The sequence below is a fragment of the Anomaloglossus baeobatrachus genome, chromosome 1, assembly GCF_048569485.1.
Source record: "Anomaloglossus baeobatrachus isolate aAnoBae1 chromosome 1, aAnoBae1.hap1, whole genome shotgun sequence".
Classification (NCBI taxonomy): Eukaryota; Metazoa; Chordata; class Amphibia; order Anura; family Aromobatidae; genus Anomaloglossus; species Anomaloglossus baeobatrachus.
The window spans coordinates 487,453,677-487,476,450 of NC_134353.1; the positions used below are offsets into that span (position 1 = coordinate 487,453,677).

Sequence of the window (22,774 nt, forward strand, 5' to 3'; positions counted from 1 at the left end):
TTTTAACACGGATGCCACACGTACCCATGTTCTGTTCTGTTACTCACACAGTCTTGTTTTCGCACAGACCGTGTGACCTCTCATGACCCCGCACGCACACATGGAGACATGTCCGTTTTTTCTCCAGCAGCACGACTGTCACACCGCACACTGATGTGATCCGTGTGACACGTACCAGAGAAAACACGGGTCTTTTAAATAAAAAGATTTTCTATATTCACCTGTATCCAGCAATGTTTTCTCCGGCTCTGCTGCCTCCCGCTTCTGACCACCGCTCATTATATTCATTAATTATTCACTGCACTGAGGAGCTGGAAGCCAGAGCAGTGCCGGGGGACAGCATCGTGGGAACAGGCGAGTATACAGCAAGCAGTGTGTGTTCAGTGACGTCCAGGAGGTCATCAGAGTTCCTGATGAACCAGTGAAGTCACCGTCCTGACACCCGCGTTGTCGCGGGGGTGTTATCAGATGTCATTCAATGACCTGGACGTCACTGCACACACACTGCTTGCTGGATACTCGCCTGTTCCCACGATGCTGTCCTCGGTGGAGCGGTCACCGGTGCTGTCCCAGTGCTGCTCTGGCCTCCAGCTCCTCAGTGCAGTGAATATTCAGGGAGTATAATGAACGGTCGGCATCAGAGCCGAAGAAAACATTGCTGGATACAGGTGAATATAGAAAATCTTTTATTTAAAAGACCCATGTTGTCTCTGGTACGAGTCTCACGTACATGCAAACACAGATGTGACACACGTGTGAGCATAACATAATGCGGGTAGCTTGTACCTGATCAAACACGGACGTCTGAAACTGGCTTTAGATTTCTTGTTCAGTCACTTTGCATTTTATTAATTGATAAGAATAAACTATTAACACTTCTATTTTGAAAGCCACTTTACTTTGCAGCATTATTTCTACAGAGGAGTGTATGCATGTGTTTTTCCATTTAAAGTGAATCTATCACTTGGTTTTTGCCACCTAATCTGAAAGCAGCATAACGTAGGGGCAGAGACCCTGATTCCAGTGATGTGTCACATACTGGGCTGCTGTAGTTTTGATAAAATTACTGTTTAATTAGTAGTTGATTATCATTAAAGAACTACTTGTCCTGCTGCAGGTAGTCCAGCATATTCATGAGCTCTGTATAACTGCTAGATCTGCAGCAGAGAAAACATTGATTTTATCAACATGACAGCAAACAGCCCAGTAAGTGACACATCGCTGCAATCAGGGTCTCTGTCTCTACAATATGCTGTTCTCAGATGAGGGAGCAAAAACCTGGTGACAGATTCCCTTTTATGTCATTTGGAGTTATGGAGACCTTAGCAGCTTCTACGGTGTATGATTGTGTTTCTATTGCTAGGGAACCTGTGAAATTAAACATTTGATCTGGCAGCAGCATGCTTTGGACCTAATGTATAGGTTTATTTTTTTTGGGGGGGGGGGGAGGTGCAGTATACAACGAAGTGCACAATGCATTTGATGCCACTGTTAGCCCGGGGCCACACGGGGCACTAGTGCGATCCTAGCATGACACTCAACTCACGCTGGCAGCACAGCAGAGCCGAGTGTCACTGCGACTGAGGTCCGATCATGCGATTGGCCCACAGGTGTGGGGGGAGGGCTGGCGCTGGGGAGGGAGGGATTTATGTCTCACTCTCCTCCGTTGCCGGCTATTGCCATTCTCGCCCTGCACTCGCTGTACACCGGTGTACTGCGAGTGCAGTGGTTTTTTTTTTTTTTTTTTTTTTTTGTTTTCGCCCCGTAGACTTGAATGAGTGCGAGAGAAACAAGAATCGCATTACACTCGCGGCATACTGCAATTGTTTTCTTGGCCCGATTAGGGCTGAGATAATCGCTCGTGTGCTGGCACATAGGCTAATATTGGTCCAAGTGGAATGTGATGTTTTATCGCATTGCACTCGCTCCGATTTTCATGCCATGTGTTTTAGGCCTTAGACACATACTCTCAGGAGTGATGCGCCGAATAGTAGCCACTGTCAGGATGAATGCCCAGGAAGCTGTTCACTATAAGTACCCATTGTACATCACATGGTATATTGGCATATGTTTCTTTGCAGTAGGAAAGCACAGACTGCTTTGCTTTCCTATACATTAAGTCTATAGGTGTATGTACATCTGCTAGACAGAGGCTGAAAGGACACATTTTTTTTTCCTCAGTTTGGTGAATGGGGTCCTAGGGCGATGATAAAGTATGTCGGGAAAAGCTTCCAACATGTACTATAAGCTAATCGCATAGATGCAGTGTGCACCTAGGCTTAGACCACAAGGGGCAGTCCTAATTAGTGATTGACAGCTATTTGTGTGCATATTTATGCTGTTAGTTGTCAGTCATTGATTAGGGCAGCCCACTTGTTTTCTATGCCCAGAATGAGCAGGGGTGTTGATGGGGGGGGGGGGTGCGGGGGTTGGGGAATCCAAAACTGTTAGGCTATGTCCGCACATTGCTTTTTACCTGCTTTTTTGCTGCTTTTTCAACTGCAGCGTTTAATGCCAAAATGGTTGTGTTCTGCTTTTCAAGCAAAGTCTATTGGAATTTGGGTTTCTTGTTCACACTATGTTGTTCAAAATGCTGCCTTTTTGTTGCAGAACTTTGGTCAAAAAGTCAGCTTTGCACTGCAAAACCCAAATGGCAAAAACAATTGACATGTGAATTGTTTTTGCCATTTGGGTTTTGCACTGCAAAGCTGAGTTTTTGACCAAAGTTCTGCAACAAAAATGCTGCAGTTTGAGCTGCATAGTGCGGACAAGAAACCCAAATTCCCATAGACTTTGCTTGAAAAGCAGAACACAACCATTTTGGCATTAAACGCTGCAGTTGAAAAAGCAGCAAAAAAGCAGGTAAAAAGCAACGTGCGGACATAGCCTTATTGTGCATCTTTTCCATAACCCCATATATCAATCTGCTCGGCTCATTGTACTCTACAACATGCTGCTTATAGATTGTACGGCATTTCCAAAACCACTGATTCCCTGTTATAGGAAATGGTGTTGATGGTGGCTTTTCTTTTGTTCCAGGCTACACCATGTTTGCTGTTGGGATCGGAGCCATGCTGTTTGGTTACTGGAGAATTGGCACTTGGAACAGAGAGAGAAGGTGTTATGATAGTGTGAAGTATTAAAATTGTGAAGGGGGAAAAAAAAGAACAAATGGGGGGGTAAAAAGCACATGGCCTTTTGTAAAATAGTCAATCTCCATTCTTGTTTGAGGCTGAGGTCAGGACTCTTATCAGTCAAGTTCTTACACACTAAACTTGCCCAACCATGCCTTTATGGACCTTATGCTGGCGTCACATGCGACGATTTATCGTGTGATCGCACGAGCGATCGTTCCCACCCCCGTCGTTTGTGCGTCATGGGCAATTAGTTGCCCGTGGTGCACAGTCGTTAAACCCCCGTCACACGCACTTACCTGCTGAGTGACGTCTCTGTGGGCGGCAAACATCCACTTCCTGAAGGGGGAGGGACGTTTGACGTCACAGCGTCGTCACACAGCGGCCAGCCAATAGGGAAGGAGATGAGAAAGATGTAAACATCCTGCCCACATCCTTCCTTTCGCATTACCGGTGGGACGCAGGTAAGCTGTGTTCGTCGTTCCCAGGGTGTTACACGGAGCGATGTGTGCTGCCCCGGGACCGATGAACAACCGGCGCACAGAAGAAGAAACGACTTTTTGAAAATGAGCAACGTGTCAACGAGCAACGATAAGGTGAGTATTTTTGCTCGTTCACCGTTGCTCGTAGCTGTCACACGCTACGATATGTCAAACGATGCCGGATGTGCGTCACTTACGACATGACCCCGCCAACATATCGCTGATATATCGTCTCTTGTGACGCCCGCATTACTCTGTGCATTGGGACACAGTCATGCTGGTGCGGAGAAGAGCCTTCCCCAAACTGTTTTCACAAATTTGGAAACCAACATTTGTTAAAATGTCTTGGTATCCTGAAGCATTAAGGTTGCTTTACCTGGAACCCATGAAACCCAACCCATGAAACCCAACAATGCATAGGGATAGATTCTCCCTCCATCAAACATTACAGTTTGTACAGTACAGTCAGGCAGGTAGCGTCCTCTGGAAATTTGCCAAACCTAGACTCATACATCAGACTGTAAGGCTATGTTCACACACTGCGTTTTTTACCTGCGTTTTTGGTCCGTTTTTCCTGCAGAAATTTCTTGAGAAATTCTTGTAACCTTTCTGCAGACATTCCCCAGCAAAACCTATGGCAAAAAAAATTAGCTGTGCGCACACTGCGTTTTTTTTCTTAAGAAAATTCTTTCAGTAGATTTTCTTAAGAAATGGAATGAGCATGTCACTTATTTCTTTGTCGCTCCATTGGGAGACCCAGACAATTGGGTGTATAGGCTATGCCTCCGGAGGCCGCACAAAGTATTACACTTAAAAGTGTTAAGCCCCCTCCCCTTCTGCCTATACACCCCCCGTGCTCCCACGGGCTCCTCAGTTTTTTTTTGTTTTTTTGCTTTGTGCGAAGGAAGTCAGACACGCACGCACAGCTCCACAGATTGGTCAGCAGCAGCTGCTGACCATGTCGGATGGAAGAAAAGTGGGCCCATATAGAGCCCCCAGCATGCTCCCTTCTCACCCCACTCTTGTCGGTGGTGTTGTAAGGTTGAGGTATCCATTGCGGGTACGGAGGCTGGAGCCCACATGCTGTTTTTCCTGCCCCATCCCCCTTAGGGCTCTGGTGGAAGTGGGATCCTATCGGTCTCCAGGCACTGAGACCGCGCTTCATCCACAACTCCTGTGGAGCCTGCTGGATAGGAGCCGGGTATCGTTCAGGGACATGGCCCTGCTACTTGGAGGTACTCTGTATCCCGGTGGGGACCGCGCACAGCAACACTCCAGCTTTGCTGGGTGTGCTAGTGCACCGGGGACCACGGCGCTGACCGGGTTAATATGTGCCATTACACACTCAGCGTTGCTGAGTGTGTTTATGTATAGGGACTGCCGCACTGACCGCCGCGGCCATGGAAACACTGCGGCGCGGCTGGGACTTGTAGTGCGCCGGGGACTTTCACGCCGGCCGCGCTTTTACGGCGGCCGCGTTTATTACTAGAGTCCCCGGCTTTTTGCGGCTTAGTTTCCTTTCCTCCCGCCCACAGCCCTGACAGGCAGGGGAAGGGCGGGACGCTGCACAGAACGAGCAGCACTGAGGGCTGGAGCATGCTTTGCATACTCCACCCCCCTCACTGTGCACAGTGCGGGCACCAGTTCCCGCACTTTCTGGGTCACGCCCACGGCTCCCTCCTCTCCTCAGGACGCCGGCAGCCATCTCCTGTCAGCTCCTCGGACGCAGCAGAGGGGGACAAAGTCTGGGAGACCCAGGCAGGGACTCTGGTGGCCTCACAACCGCTTTAGGCGGGTGGTAAGCAGCACCTGTAGTGCTAGCCCCATTGTGCAGTAGTGTAACATTATATGTTTAATGGTATATATGTTTTACACTGTATGGTGCACAGTTGATTTCTGGCTATATACCCTATTGTGTTACTCAGGGAAGATAATAGCATGGCGCCCACGAAAGGCAGGGGTGCCAAAACACAGGCTTATTATGTTGCCTGCGCCGCATGTACGACCCCGCTTACCAGGCAGGTTCCACTGTCCCTCATTGTGTGCACTGTTCGGCCCCCTGTGGCACTTACTCAGCCGGAGCCTCTGCTAAGAGGGGCCCAGGGGGAGCCACCTGCTAACACTGTTCAGGTGACGGGGACGGAGTTTGCAAAACTCTCTGAGACTATGGCTAAGATACTAGAAGCCTTGCAGTCCAGGCCGGTATCTCAGCACAGGGACTCTGTTGAATCTTTGTTCCCTGCCCACCTCAGCTGGACCAACAATGTCCCTCGTATCTCATGGATCCCAGGCTGAGGGTTCTGACACAGACCCCAGCCCCAGACCGACTAAGCGAGCTCGCTTAGATTTTCCCTCGACATCATCATATTGTGCAGGGTCTCAGAGGGGGGGAATCTCTGGTTGATGATGCGGAGACAGCTGATCAGGATTCTGATCCTGAGGCCGCTCTCAATCTTGATACTCCGGACGGGGACGCCATAGTGGAACGACCTTATTGCGTCCATCAATCGTATGTTGGATATTTTCTCCCTCAGCTCCTCCGGTGGAGGAGTCAGCTTCTCAGCAGGAGAAATTCCGTTTCAGGTTTCCCAAGCGTACACCGAGTATGTTTCTGGACCACTCTGATTTCAGAGAGGCAGTCCAAAATCACCATGCTTGTCCAGATAAGCGTTTTTCTAAGCGCCTTAAGGATACACGTTATCCTTTTCCCCCTGACGTGGTCAAAAGTTGGGCTCAGTGTCCCAAAGTGGATCCTCCAATCTCCAGACTGGCAGCTAGATCCATACTTGCAGTGGAAGATGGGGCTTCACTCAAGGATGCCACTGACAGGCAGATGGAGCTCTGGTTGAAATCCATCTATGAAGCTATCGGCGCTTCTTTTGCCCCAGCGTTCGCAGCCGTATGGGCGCTACAAGCTATCTCAGCAGGTCAAGCGCAAATTGACGCAGCCACACGCACGTCCGCGCCACAGGTGGCGTCCATAACCACTTAGACGTCGGCATTTGTGTCTTACGCTATTAATGCTGTCCTGGACTCTGCGAGCCGTACGGCGGTTGCAGCCGCCAATTCGGTGGTACTCCGCAGGGCCTTGTGGCTACGGGAATGGAAGGCAGATTCTGTTTCCAAAAAGCGCTTAACCAGTTTGCCAATTTCTGGCGACCGATTGTTTGGCGAGCGTTTGGATGAAATCATCAAACAATCCAAGGGAAAGGATACATCCTTACCCCAGCCCAAACCGAACATACCCCAACAGAGGAAGGGGCAGTCGAGGTTTCGGTCCTTTCGGGGCGCGGGCAGGTCCCAATTCTCCTCGTCCAAAAGGCCTCAGAAAGATCAAAGGAACTCTGACGCATGGCGGTCTAAGTCACGTCCTAAAAAGGCCACCGGAGGTGCCGCTACCAAAGCGGCTTCCTCATGACTTTCGGCCTCCTCACTCCGCATCTTCGGTCGGTGGCAGGCTCTCCTGCTTTTGCGACGCCTGGCTGCCACGGGTAAAAGACCGTTGGGTGAGAGACATTCTGTCTCACGGTTACAAGATAGAGTTCACCTCTCGTCCCCCGACTCGATTCTTCAGGTCATCCCCGCCTCCCGAGCGAGCCGAGGCTCTTTTGCAGGCGCTGGGCACTCTGAGGGCAGAAGGAGTGGTGGTCCCTGTTCCTCTTCAGCAACAGGGCCACGGTTTTTACTCCAACTTGTTTGTGGTCCCAAAGAAGGACGGGTCTTTCCGTCCTGTCCTGGACCTGAAACTTCTCAACAAACACGTAAAGACCAGGCGGTTCCGGATGGAATCCCTCCGCTCCGTCATCGCCTCAATGTCCCAAGGAGATTTCCTTGCATCGATCGATATCAGAGATGCTTATCTCCACGTACCGATTGCTCCAGAGCACCAGCGCTTCTTGCGCTTCGCCATAGAAAACGAACACCTGCAGTTCGTGGCACTGCCGTTCGGCCTGGCAACAGCCCCACGGGTTTTTCACCAAGGTTATGGCTACTGTAGTAGCGGTCCTCCACTCTCAGGGTCACTCGGTGATCCCTTACTTGGACGATCTCCTGATCAAGGCACCCTCTCAAGAGGCATGCCAACACAGCCTCGACGCTACCCTGGAGACTCTCCAGAGTTTCGGGTGGATCATCAATTTTCCAAAGTCAAATCTGACACCGGCCCAATCGCTCACATACCTTGGCATGGAGTTTCATACCCTCTCAGCGATGGTGAAGCTTCCGCTGATCAAGCAGCGGTCACTACAGACAGGGGTACAATCTCTCCTTCAAGGCCAGTCACACTCCTTGAGGCGCCTCATGCACTTCCTGGGGAAGATGGTGGCAGCAATGGAGGCAGTTCCTTTCGCGCAGTTTCACCTGCGTCCTCTTCAATGGGACATCCTACGCAAATGGGACAGGAAGCCGACGTCCCTCGACAGGAACGTCTCCCTCTCTCAGGCGACCAAAGCTTCCCTTCGGTGGTGGCTTCTTCCCACTTCATTATCGAAGGGGAAATCCTTCCTACCCCCATCCTGGGAGGTGGTCACGACGGACGCGAGTCTGTCAGGGTGGGGAGCGGTTTTTCTCCACCACAGGGCTCAGGGTACGTGGACCCAGCAAGAGTCCTCGCTTCAGATCAATGTTCTGGAAATACGGGCAGTGTATCTTGCCCTGAAAGCGTTCCAGCAGTGGCTGGAAGGCAAGCAGATCAGAATTCAGTCGGACAATTCCACAGCGGTGGCATACATCAACCACCAAGGCGGCACACGCAGTCGGCAAGCCTTCCAGGAAGTCCGGCGGATTTTGATGTGGGTGGAAGCCACGGCCTCCACCATCTCTGTAGTTCACATTCCAGGCGTGGAAAACTGGGAAGCAGATTATCTCAGTCGCCAGGGCATGGACGCAGGGGAATGGTCCCTTCACCCGGACGTGTTTCAGGAGATCTGTTGCCGCTGGGGGGTGCCGGACGTCGACCTCATGGCGTCCCGGCACAACAACAAGGTACCGACGTTCATGGCACGGTCTCAAGATCCCAGAGCTCTGGCGGCAGACGCCTTAGTTCAGGATTGGTCGCAGTTTCAGCTCCCTTATGTGTTTCCTCCGCTGGCACTGTTGCCCAGAGTGTTACGCAAGATCAGGGCCGACTGCCGCCGCGTCATCCTCGTCGCTCCAGACTGGCCGAGGCGGTCGTGGTACCCGGATCTGTGGCATCTCACGGTCGGCCAACCGTGGGCACTACCAGACCGACCAGACTTGCTATCTCAAGGGCCGTTTTTCCATCTGAATTCTGCGGCCCTCAACCTGACTGTGTGGCCATCGAGTCCTGGATCCTAGCGTCTTCAGGGTTATCTCAAGACGTCATTGCCACTATGAGACAGGCTAGGAAACCAACGTCCGCCAAGATCTACCACAGGACGTGGAAAATTTTCCTGTCGTGGTGCTCTGCTCAGGGTTTTTCTCCCTGGCCTTTTGCCTTGCCCACTTTTCTGTCCTTCCTTCAATCTGGACTGGAAAAGGGTTTGTCGCTCGGCTCCCTTAAGGGACAAGTCTCAGCGCTCTCTGTGTTTTTCCAGAAGCGCCTAGCCAGACTTCCACAGGTATGCACGTTCCTGCAGGGGGTTTGTCACATCGTTCCTCCTTACAAGCGGCCGTTAGAACCCTGGGATCTGAACAGGGTGCTGCTGGTTCTTCAGAAACCACCATTCGAGCCAATGAGAGATATTTCTCTCTCACGCCTTTCGCAGAAAGTGGTTTTTCTAGTAGCAGTCACTTCACTTCGGAGAGTGTCTGAGCTAGCAGTGCTGTCATGCAAAGCCCCTTTCCTGGTTTTTCACCAGGACAAGGTGGTTCTGCGTCCGGTTCCGGAATTTCTCCCTAAGGTGGTATCCCCCTTTCATCTCAATCAGGATATCTCCTTACCTTCTTTTTGTCCTCATCCAGTTCACCAATGTGAAAAGGATTTGCACTTGTTAGATCTGGTGAGAGCACTCAGACTCTACATTTCTCGTACGGCGCCCCTGCGCCGCTCGGATGCACTCTTTGTCCTTGTCGCTGGCCAGCGTAAAGGGTCACAGGCTTCCAAATCAACCTTGGCTCGGTGGATCAAGGAGCCAATTCTCGAAGCCTACCGTTCGGCTGGGCTTCCGGTTCCCTCAGGGCTGAAGGCCCATTCTACCAGAGCCGTGGGCGCGTCCTGGGCTTTGAGGCACCAGGCTACGGCTCAGCAGGTGTGTCAGGCGGCTACCTGGTCGAGCCTGCACACTTTCACGAAACACTATCAGGTGCATACCTATGCTTCGGCGGATGCCAGCCTAGGTAGACGAGTCCTTCAGGCGGCGGTTGCCCACCTGTAGGAAGAGGCCGTTTTACGGCTCTCTTACGAGGTATTATTTTACCCACCCAGGGACTGCTTTTGGACGTCCCAATTGTCTGGGTCTCCCAATGGAGCGACAAAGAAGAAGGGAATTTTGTTTACTTACCGTAAATTCCTTTTCTTCTAGCTCCAATTGGGAGACCCAGCGCCCGCCCCTGTTTTTTTGTGTACACATGTTGTTCATGTTGAATGGTTTCAGTTCTCCGATATTCCTTCGGATTGAAGTTACTTTAAACCAGTTTATAATTCTTTTTCCTCCTTCTTGCTTTTGCACCAAAAACTGAGGAGCCCGTGGGAGCACGGGGGGTGTATAGGCAGAAGGGGTGGGGCTTAACACTTTTAAGTGTAATACTTTGTGCGGCCTCCGGAGGCATAGCCTATACACCCAATTGTCTGCGTCTCCCAATTGGAGCTAGAAGAAAAGGAATTTACGGTAAGTAAACAAAATTCCCTTCTTTCTGCAGCTAACTGCGTTATTTGCCATAGATAATTGGCACAATAACGCAGGGAGCAACCAGCGGTAAAAACGCACCAAAAACGCGGCAAAAACGCAGGTGCACTAATCCTTCACTCCTAAGAAATTTCTAGTGTGAACATAGCCTTAGAGAAAGAAATATGATTTATCACTCCCCATGACGTTTCCACTTCTCCAGAGTGCCGTGGCTACATGCTTCACACTACTCCATGCAATGCTTGGCATGGTTATGGGTGTTGTAGGGCTTCCATGCAGCTGTCTGGGCATATAAACCCATGCCGTGAAGCTCTATGTATACAGGTTTTGTTCTGATGTTATTGCCAGAGGGGATCTGGAACTCTGCCGTTACTGAGTTAGCAGAGCATTGGCATCACTTATGCATTAGGCACCTCAGCATTTGGTGAGCCACTCTCCAAATTTACATACATTTTCTGCCATTTTCTGACTTAGCTGTTTGGTTCCTAAATGTCTTCACTCCTCTATAATATCGCTCATTGCAGAATATGTAGAAGGGAAGAAATTTCACACGTAAAACATAAATTATAGTCCTGGGAGGGATCCACATGTGATGAGGGCTCAAAAGTAGAGCTCACTCTACATGTGGCCAATACGGCTATATTACATAGTCGAAAATTGAAATCCCCACTTTTGTAAAAGTCTCATCTATTAAAATATGGGATTCATTAACTTGATCAGTAAGCACCATAAAGAGAAAATTAAAACCCCAAAATTACATTTTTATTTTTTTTTTTGTTTTTCTCTCCCCAACACCATGTAATAATAAGCAATCAAAGCATCATATGTACCGTATATACTGGCGTATAAGACGACTTTTTACCCCCTTAAAATAATGGCTACAGTGGGGGGTCGTCTTATACGCCGGATATATACCTGGGTGCTGTAGTGCGCCGCTCCACTCCGTTCCACGCTTGGATTCTGCCTCCATAGCGACGAGGGAGGAACTTCCTGTCACCGCTGCTGAATGGCAGAGCGCTGGCCAATCAGAGGCAAGCAGCTCTGCCTTGACGTCAGCGCTCTAGCAGGGAAGTTCCTGCCTCGTCGTTATGGAAACGCGATACACAGCCCGGCCCCGTACTGGTATATCATACAGCATATATACTGGTATATATACAGCGGATATATAGCGTATATATAGCAGGGGGCCGCACTGTGTGAGGAGGTGTTTTTTTTTTTCACTGTCCAGTATAACCAATAGGATTAGTGCAGTAACGCCAGATTCCCCTCGCATCCATGCAGGGACATTAATGAAGAGCTTACATGCTGGCCCCTGCACTAATCCTATTGGTTATACTGGACAGTAAAAAAAACACCTCCTCACACAGTGCGGCCCCCTGCTCTTAGCATACTGAAGCATACTGAACGGGGGTAGTCTTATACAGTGAGTATATCCCAAATTCTATATTTTTAGGGCAGAAGTTGGGGGTCGTCTTATACGCCCAGTCGTCTTATACGCCGGCATATACGGTACACAAAATTGGTCTAGATAAAAACATCAGCTTGCCGTGCAAATCACAAGCCCATATTCACCCCTTCAACAGATCAGTAGAAATGGTACAGGTCTCGTAAATGGCAACACAAAGCAAAACTTTTTTTTTGTGTACAATATTCTGAATATATTTATTTTTTTTTTTTTTTTTTTTTTTTATCATCCCAGAAATAGAAAGTCAATGCATATTTGGTATCAATGAATTGGCCAGATAATTTTTACCACACAATGAACATTGTAAAAACATCCCCCCCCCCCCCCCAAATAGCAGATTTGCATTTTTTTTCATTGTTATTTTTTTTATATACCCTTTCATCCCACTTGGAGTTTTCCCTCATATGGTAAAATGGATGGTGTCCTTCAACACTTCATCTCATTTCGCAAGGGGTTGGAGTGGGAACGAAAGTGCAGAAACAAGTGTACATTTAATATAAACACTACTTGTTTGTCTCTAGATGGTCAATGTCTGAGAATCTCCAGCTTGTTTTACTTACATTTAACAGATTTCATGTCTTTAAAGAATACTGTTGCCCCGTAAAGAGTGACATTCTTTGGTCTCGTTATGTTACAGACGGCTACTTATTGAAGACTTAGAGACCCGGTTGGCATTGATGCCCCTCTTCCAGGCTGAGTCAGATCGAAGGTAACAAGATTACATACAAGCTCTCTATATTTCTTTACTCCATCTGAGTGATCGGTTTGTGCTGTAATTTCTTAAGACTTGAATAGTTTGGGTTGCCTTTTTCCATCTGTAAAAAAAACGTGTATTTTCACTTTTTCAAATAATGTAGAGACTAAAGTACCATATTTTTCGGACTATAAGACGCACCTGACCATAAGACGCACCCTGGTTTTAGAGGAGGAAAATAGGAAAATAAAATTTTAACCAAAAACTATGGTCATGACACACTGTTAGGGGGCGAGGATCTGCTGCTGACACTGTTATGGGGGTAATGTCCCCAAATTCTCTACTAAGGTACCCCATTCTGGTAAGGATCCTCCTGCCTTGTATATGATCCTGCTCATATACCCCCATCCTGCTCATAATATACCCCCCATCCATCCTGCTCATGATATACCCCCCATCCATCCTGCTCATGATATACCCCCCATCCATCCTGCTCATGATATACCCCCCATCCATCCTGATCATGATATACCCCCCATCCATCCTGATCATGATATACCCCCATCCATCCTGATCATGATATACCCCCCATCCATCCTGATCATGATATACCCCCCATCCATCCTGATCATGATATACCCCCCATCCATCCTGATCATGATATACCCCCCATCCATCCTGCTCATGATATACTCCCCATACATCCTGCTCATGATATACCCCCCATCCATCCTTCTCATGATATACCCCCCATCCATCCTTCTCATGATATACCCCCCATCCATCCTGCTCATGATATACCCCCCATCCATCCTGCTCATGATATACCCGCATCCATCCTGATCATGATCTACCCGCATCCATCCTGCTCATGATCTACCCCCCACCCATCCTGCTCATGATCTACCCCCCATCCATCCTGCTCATGATCTACCCGCATCCATCCTGCTCATGATCTACCCGCATCCATCCTGCTCATGATCTACCCGCATCCATCCTGCTCATGATCTACCCGCATCCATCCTGCTCATGATCTACCCCCCATCCATCCTGCTCATGATATACCCCCATCCATCCTGCTCATGATATACCCCCATCCATCCTGCTCATGATATACCCCCCATCCATCCTGCTCATGATATACCCCCCATCCATCCTGCTCATGATCTACCCCCCATCCATCCTGCTCATGATCTACCCGCATCCATCCTGCTCATGATCTACCCGCATCCATCCTGCTCATGATCTACCCGCATCCATCCTGCTCATGATCTACCCCCATCCATCCTGCTCATGATCTACCCCCCATCCATCCTGCTCATGATCTACCCCCCATCCATCCTGCTCATGATCTACCCCCCATCCATCCTGCTCATGATATACCCCCATCCATCCTGCTCATGATATACCCCCATCCATCCTGCTCATGATATACCCCCATCCATCCTGCTCATGATATACCCCCCCATCCATCCTGCTCATGATATACCCCCCCATCCATCCTGCTCATGATATACCCCCCCATCCATCCTGCTCATGATATACCCCCCCATCCATCCTGCTCATGATATACCCCCCATCCATCCTGCTCATGATCTACCCCCCCCATCCATCCTGCTCATGATCTACCCCCCCATCCATCCTGCTCATGATCTACCCCCCCATCCATCCTGCTCATGATCTACCCCCCCATCCATCCTGCTCATGATCTACCCCCCCATCCATCCTGCTCATGATCTACCCCCCCATCCATCCTGCTCATGATATACCCCCATCCATCCTGCTCATGATCTACCCCCATCCATCCTGCTCATGATCTACCCCCCATCCATCCTGCTCATGATCTACCCCCCATCCATTTTGCTCATGATCTACCCCCATCCATCCTGCTCATGATATATCCCCATCCATCCTGCTCATGATATACCCCCATCCATCCTGCTCATGATATACCCCCATCCATCCTGCTCATGATATACCCCCCCATCCATCCTGCTCATGATATACCCCCCCATCCATCCTGCTCATGATATACCCCCCCCCATCCATCCTGCTCATGATATACCCCCCCCCCCATCCATCCTGCTCATGATATACCCCCCCCCCATCCATCCTGCTCATGATATACCCCCACCCCATCCATCCTGCTCATGATATACCCCCCCCATCCATCCTGCTCATGATATACCCCCCCCCCATCCATCCTGCTCATGATATACCCCCCCCCCCATCCATCCTGCTCATGATATAACCCCCCCCCCCATCCATCCTGCTCATGATATACCCCCCCCCCCCATCCATCCTGCTCATGATATACCCCCCCCCCCCCCATCCATCCTGCTCATGATATACCCCCCCCCATCCATCCTGCTCATGATATACCCCCCCCCATCCATCCTGCTCATGATATACCCCCCCCATCCATCCTGCTCATGATATACCCCCCCCATCCATCCTGCTCATGATATACCCCCATCCTGGTATGTGGCCTGTGGCACAGAAAAAAAAATAAACGTTTATACTTACCTTTCCTCACTCCCTGAAGCACCGATCTGTCTCAGCTGCAGCGCCGCTGTGTGGAGCCGTCCCCGTGTGTGGAGCAGTCACCGTTGTCTGCAGCATCGCGCGATATCTTCCTGTCTGAGCCCGGTCAGCTGAGCTGGTGGACACTAGCGGCGCGCACAGCGATGACGTCATCGCTGTGCGCGCCGCTAGTGTCCAGATCAGCTGACCGGCACAGACAGGAAGACATCGCGCAATGCTGCATGGGGACGGCTCCACACACAGGTGAGTGTACTGATTCACAGCACCCCGCGCTGATAATGATGCACGGGGGGCAGTGAATACAGCCGCACATGATCACTCTAGGCTGTAGTTGCCAGGGGTGATCACGTCCGGCTGTTAATTATGCGCTCACCCCCCCGCCCATCACCCCGCCCACCTGTCAGCGCTGGTTTCGCTGAGAGATGATGGGCGGGAGGATGGGCGTGCATATATAATGAGCGGGCCCACGTGGTCACGGCAGGCGCTGCTGCAGCCTGCTCGTGCCCCCGATGGCCCGCTCCAACGCAGCACCCACATTCCCGGCCGCAGCCCTATAGTCAGACCATAAGACGCACCCCCCCACTTTTCCCCAACATTTGGGGGGAGAAAAGTGCGTCTTATGGTCCGAAAAATACGGTAATTTGCCAGTGGGTAACATCAGTTGCTTATATTTGTCAGACAATGACTGCGTGGAAGAGACTCAAACTGCATTTTTAAAGTAGTTAGTTAATGGTGCTTTTTGTCCCTGAAATTCCATCTCCAGTTGCCCTCATACCTATCTGTGTAATATTAAATAGTTAAACTTTTGAGATTGTGCGCAAATTTAGTCTTTCACAAAGTTTGCTGCATCAGCATTTAGATCTTTTAATCAGTCATTTCTAAAAAAAAATGGAAGTGTTAATAGGCTGGCTACATTTATTAGTTAACAAATTTAAATCAAATAACTATTTGGTGTCACCAGCCTTTGCCTTCAAAACAACGTCCATTCAAGAACATTTGTGTACAGTTTTTGAAGGAACGTGGCAGGGAAACCTCATTAGCATTCCATAATGTTTGAGATCAGGGCTGTGTGGAGCAGCCCAGACATGTCAATTGTTTTTGCCATTTGCGTTTTGAACTGCAAAGCTGAGTTTTTGCCCAAATTTCTGCCAGAAAAAGGCTGCAGTTTGAACTGCATAGTGGGCACAAGAAACCCAAATTCCCATAGACTTTGCTTGAAAAGCAGAACACATCTATTTTGGCATTAAACGCTGCAGTTGAAAAAGCAGCAAAAAAGCAGGTAAAAAGCAACGTGGACACATAGCCTTAATCCCATTGAGATCCTAAAGCTGGGTTCACACATAGCGACAACGACGTCGCTGTTACGTCACCATTTTCTGTGACGCAACAGCGACCTTGTAAGTCGCTGTTATGATCGCTGCTTAGCTGTCAAACACAGCAGACGCAGCAGCGATCATAACGACCCGTTGCTGCAGCTACATGTGCAGAGAGCAGGGAGCCGCGCACACCGCTTAGCGCTGGCTCCCTGCACTCCTAGCTACAGTACACATCGCTCGCTTCGTATTATGCAGCCCCCATAGTCCTCCATATAGAATAATGCACCAAATATTCCTCCATATAATACAATGCACCTCAGATTGCTCCACATAATATAATGCAGCCTCATATTGCTCCATATAGCATTATGCAGCCCCCCTGTGGCAGCACCATGCAGACCCATATCATTTAATGCAGGCCTATAGTCTTCTGGACACCGTGATTAATACATTCTCACTTCTCCCCGTTGCTCCGGTCTCCTCGGCGCATCCACTGTTCTGCCGCTCTGACAGATCAGGACACAGACAGGCGTGCACACTGACGTCATCGTGCTCCTCTACTGAGCGGTCAGAGGCAGAGCGCAGACAGACGCTGAAGGAGAATGATGACAGTGAGCGCGACGCTCTCTCTCATGATTGCTTTCAATTGTATCGGCATCTGAAATGCCGATACAATTTGAAAGTGCGATCCTCGGTGGGGGGGGGGCAGGGGGCCCCTCCCCCGCGCTAGCACCCGGCCTTTCTGACTCATGGGCTCCGTAGCGTCTGCGTGGCCTGCTGCCATTGGCGGTACGCCACCCTGCCGTCTGTGAGTGGGCCCCCTCGGCGGTGTAGGGCCCCGGCACATGCCCAGGTGTGCCGGATGCTGACGCCGGCCCTGCTGCTCAATATATAGTGAGTACCAGCTTTAACTGTGTCCCTTGCAGTCAGTGCCAAGGGCTCGGTTTCAATCCCAGGCTGGGATCTTTCTCGGGAATGGCTGGAATGCCAAACTCATCCTGTGAAAGACTTTAAAAAAAAAAAAAAAAAAAAATATAAATAAATTGTTACATTTTTAGGTTTAATAAGTTTATTTAACAAGTTTTATTTATGAAGAAGCATATTACAAAAAATGTTAAAATGCAAAATAATCAGCATTAAAGGGATTGTCTCAGACAACTCAACAATCAATCTTCTCATTCCCCATGTTGAGCCCCATTAACTAAAAAAAACAAACAAACAAGAAAAACCTTATACGAGTACTCCTTGTTCCAGCAGTACCAGTGCTCTCGTTCTCGGGGCTTATGTTAGGTTGTGATGTCAGTCTAGCCCTGCCCACAATCTCCTTCCAACCTCTCTTTTCGCCTTCGATTGTATAAGTAATAGAAAGTGTGTTCAGCCATAGCGCTCACTTCATGTTGACTACTCATGAAAGACCGTGACTGGTGTGGAAGGCTGAATCAATAGGCTGAAATTATTTCTGCTAAATATTATTAACATATTAAAGAGGTTGTCCACTACTTGGATAAACCCTTGTTATTCCTCTTGTTTGGCACCATTAAAATAAAAAACAAAAAAGTTTATGTTCCCCTCCTGTGTCAGTGCCCTTCAAAGGGTGTTGGTGCTCGTGTTCCCAGGGTTCATGTGAGGTTGTAACTTCACATTAGCCACGCATCCAATTACTACCGGTATATCTCTCCCTACCTTCGGATAAATGATTAATCAACAGGAAGTGAGAGCTGTCGTTTGTTACTCGGGGAATGAGGTGGGGTTGTCCAAGTAGTGGACAACCCTTTTAAGATATAAAACAATTAACAAAGCCCCAGGAGATCTAAAACTTTCTAACAGAACAATAAAAGTTAACCTTTTACTCATTTTATAAAACAAAAAAAAATGATTTACATATATTTAATTGGGTTAAGTTTACGTCCTAGTCGGGAAGGGGTTCTCTCAAAATGACGTAAACTTACATTATGGCAATCGTGCGGAGCTGTGCCTGCATGATCGCCACTGGGAGCACCAGCTGTTGCAACCAGGGGTGGTCCCTGCACCACCCTCTGATTTGTTTTTTTTTTTAACCTCCTAAATGCTGCGATTAATATCGATTGCAGCATTTTGAAGGCTGGGAGAGGGAATGTGCTCTCTTCCACCTGATCTGGACACCTGTAATGTCATAGTGCTGGCCCGATGATAGTCCTGGCAACCTGAAGTCATCTTGACGACCTACGGGTCTACCAGCTACGGTGGCCTGTTAGATCCGTGCCAGCATGTCTAAAAGGCTTCTGTGAGTGTAACATTGATAGGTATAATAGATTATATCCGTGATCAGAGTAATAAAATCTTATTATTAATAATAATAATAATAATTATTTCTATAGCGCCAACATATTCCGCAGCGCTTTACAATTCAGGAGGCTCATATACATATACATATCATATACATAAACATATACAAACAAGTAACAATTATAGAAGATACAATATTTAAAGGGGAAAAATGGCAACCCTGCTCGTGAGAGCTTACAATCTACAATGAGGTGGGGGGAGGGGCAAGGTACAAGTGCTTATTTACAATGACAATCCAGCCATCTCATGGGGGATAGATAATGGCTTCCTGGACCAGTTGGCCAGAGCCTTGAGATGCATTTGGGTGCCATGGAGTTTGACGTGGGGTTATGTTCTGAGACGTTGTAGAGGGATTAGGTGAAATTAGTTTGGCTAGGGAGTGTGATAGGCCGCCCTAAAAAGATGCGTTTTTAGGCCTAAAACACACTTCTGCAAAAAAATTGTCCGTGTGACACTGTCCGTTTTTCGGGTCCGTGTTCCGTTTTTTTGGGGCATTTCTCCGGTACGTATGGCATCCGTGTAATGGCGTATGCGAGCCGTGTGTACGTGTAAAATGTCCGTGTATGTGTACGTGGAATGTCCATGTGGAATGTCCGTTTGTGTGTTGCACAATGTCATTGATACATGTCGGCTGACAGCAGACAGAGTTGCGCGATGAGAATGAACTCGGGTGAACTTCACCCGACTTCATTGTCATGCCGCGGCTCTGTCTGTGTGCCGCGTACTGATTAGCGGCCACCTTTGAAGGATTCACCAGTGACCGCAAATCCCCCGAGTGACTGAAGTGAGCAGCCCTCTCTCATACTTACCGCTCCCCAATCACCAGCGCGGCGAGGAACAGCTGTGCAGAGAATACGCGGTAACAATTACTTTGAATATGCCATTAATCAATCTCTCGTGTTCCCTGCTTTCCCCACCCACAGGCGCCTGTGATTGGTTGCAGTCAGACACGCCCCCCCCACGCTGAGTGACAGCTGTCTCACTGCACCCAATTACAGCAGCCGGTGGGCGTGTCTATACTGTGCAGTAAAATAAATAAATAATTTAAAAAACCGGCGTGCGGTCCCCCCCATTTTAATACCAGCCAGATAAAGCCATACGGCTGAAGGCTGGTATTCTCAGGATGGGGAGCCCCACGTTATGGGGAGCCCCCCAGCCTAACAATATCAGTCAGCAGCCGCCAGAATTGCCGTATACATTATATGCGACAGTTCTGGGACTGTACCTGGCTCTTCCCGATTTGCCCTGGTGCGTTGGCAAATCGGGGTAATAAGGAGTTATTGGCAGCCCATAGCTGCCAATAAGTCCTAGATTAATCATGTCAGGCATCTCCCCGAGATACCTTCCATGATTAATCTGTAAATTACAGTAAATAAACACACACCCCTGAAAAAATCATTTATTAGAAATAAAAACACTAACAAATTCCCTCATCATCACCAATTTAATAAGCCCGAAAAAGCCCTCCATGTCCGGCGTACTCCAGGATGGTCCAGCGTCGCATCCAGCTCTGCTGCATGAAGGTGACCGGAGCTGCAGAAGACACCGCCGCTCCTGACAGCTCCACGCAGCTAATGAAGGGAATAGCGCGATCAGCTGTATTCAGCGTTGGCCGCGAGTAACCTCAGTGACAGCTCAGCTGATCGCGCTATTCCCTTCATTAGCTGCGTGGAGCTGACAGGAGCGGCGGTGTCTTCTGCAGCTCCGGTCACCTTCATGCAGCAGAGCTGGATGCGACGCTGGACCATCCTGGAGTACGCCAGACATGGAGGGCTTTTTCGGGCTTATTAAATTGGTGATGATGAGGGAATTTGTTAGTGTTTTTATTTCTAATAAATGATTTTTTTCAGGTGTGTGTGTGTGTGTTTACTGTAATTTCTTTGTCGCTCCATTGGGAGACCCAGACAATTGGGTTGTATAGCTCACGGGCTCCTCAGTTTTCTTGCTTTGTGCGAAGGAGGCAGACATCCACGCATAGCTCCACTGCTTGGTCAGCAGCAGCTGCTGACTAGGTCGGATGGAAGAAAAGAGGGCCCATAACAGGGCCCCCAGCATGCTCCCTTCTCACCCCACTCTTGTCGGCGGTGTTGTTAAGGTTGAGGTGCCCATTGCGGGTACACAGGCAGGAGCCACATGCTGTTTTCCTTCCCTATCCCTTAATGGGCTCTGGGTGAAGTGGGAACCGGATCGGTCTCCAGGCACTGGGACCGTGCTCCCTCCGCAGCCCTTGGGAATCTGCAGGATAGGAGCTGGATAGCGTCAGGGACAAAGCCCTGCTACTATAAGGTACTCTGTGTCTCCGTGGGGACCGCGCATGGAGCGCTGGTCCCATACACATTACAGCACTGCTGGGTGTGTTAGTGCGCCGGGCATGGAGCGCTTGTGCCAGACACTTTCCATCTCTGCTGGGTGTGTTAGTGCGCCGGACATGAAACGTTAGTGCCATACACTTTCCAGCACTGCTGGAGGTGTTAGTGCGCCGGGGGACTACGCGCGGCCGCGCTTATAACTTTAGTCCCCGGCTTCTGCGGCCTAGTGTCGTTCTTTTCCGCCCACAGGCCTGCCAGTCAGGGGAGGGGCGGGACGCTGCACGGATCGTCAGCAGAGGGCTGGAGCATACATTAGTATCCTCCGCCCTCCTCACTCAGTACAGTAGGACGCTGGATTCCCGCACTTTTCTTGGGCACGCCCACGGTCTCCTCCTCCTCACAGAACGCCGGCAGCCATTCCTGTCAGCGATTCAGACGCTGAGGAGGAGAGGCAACACAGGGAGACCCAGGCAGGGAATCTGGCGACCACACAACCGCTCTGAGCGGTCGGTAAGCAGCACCTCTGGTGCTGGCCCCACTGAGTACCGAAGTGTATATATATATATATATATATATATATATATATATATATATATATATATATATATATATATATATATATATATATATATATATATATATATATATATATATATATATATATATATATATATATATATATATATATATATATATATATATATATATATATATATATAAAGGCTTTTAGGCTATACATTGCACTGTACGGTCGCTCTGTTGAGTTTTGGCTATATACCCTCCTGGTTGTTCTCAGAGGAGACAACATGTCATCTGCAAAAGGCAAGGGTGCCACAGCACAGACGTATTTTGCAACCTGTACCTCATGTACAGCTGTACTACCGGCAGGGTCCACTGACCCTCATTGTGTGCAATGCTCGGCCCCGGTTGCGCTTACTCAGCCGGAGCCTCTGCTACAAGTGGCCCAGGTGGATCCACCTGCTACCACTGTCCAGGTGACAGGGACGGAGTTTGCAGCCTTTGCGGACAAGCTGTCTGACACTATGGATAAATGGTCTGCTAAAATACTGGAAGCTTTGCAGTCGAGACCGGTGATTCAGGCCCCGGGCACTATCCAATCCTTGACCCCTGGTCCCCCTCAATTGGAACAGCAATGTGCCCCGGGGGTAACCCACAGGTCCCAGGGTGAGGTCTCTGACACGGACCGCAGTCCCAGGCCGCCCAAGCGGGGTCGCTGGGAAATTCCCTCCACTTCATCACACTGTTCAGGGTCCCAGCAGGGGGACTCTCTGGAGGATGAAGCGGAGGTCTCAGATCAGGATTCTGATACTGAAGCCACTCTCAACCTAGATACACCTGAAGGTGACGCAGTAGTGAATGACCTTATAGCGACCATCAATCAGGTGTTGGATATTTCTCCCCCAGCTCCTCCAATTTAGGAGTCTGCTTCTCAGGAGAAATTCCGTTTCAGGTTTCCAAAGCGTACATTAAATATGTTTCTGGATCACTCTGACTTCAGAGAGGCAATCCAGAAAAACCAGGCCTGTCCAGACAAGCGTTTTTTAAAAAGCCTTAAGGACACACGTTATCCCTTCCCCCCCCGAGGTTGTCAAGGGCTGGACTCAGTGTCCTAAGGTGGATCCTCCAATCTCCAGACTGGCGGGTAGATCAATAGTTGCAGTGGAAGACGGGGCTTCAC

At 49.3% G+C, this 22,774-nt stretch overlaps 1 protein-coding gene across 1 annotated transcript in view; it reads left to right on the forward strand.

Annotated features, from left to right (window-relative positions):
- NDUFA13 (NADH:ubiquinone oxidoreductase subunit A13) overlaps nt 1-22,774 on the forward strand; it is a 52,291-nt gene that overhangs the window by 5,237 nt on the left and 24,280 nt on the right. The window contains exons 2-3 of the mRNA XM_075315451.1: nt 3,040-3,118; nt 12,525-12,596. Coding sequence (XP_075171566.1) covers nt 3,040-3,118; nt 12,525-12,596 — 151 coding nt within the window. The remainder of the gene's footprint in view (nt 1-3,039; nt 3,119-12,524; nt 12,597-22,774) is intronic.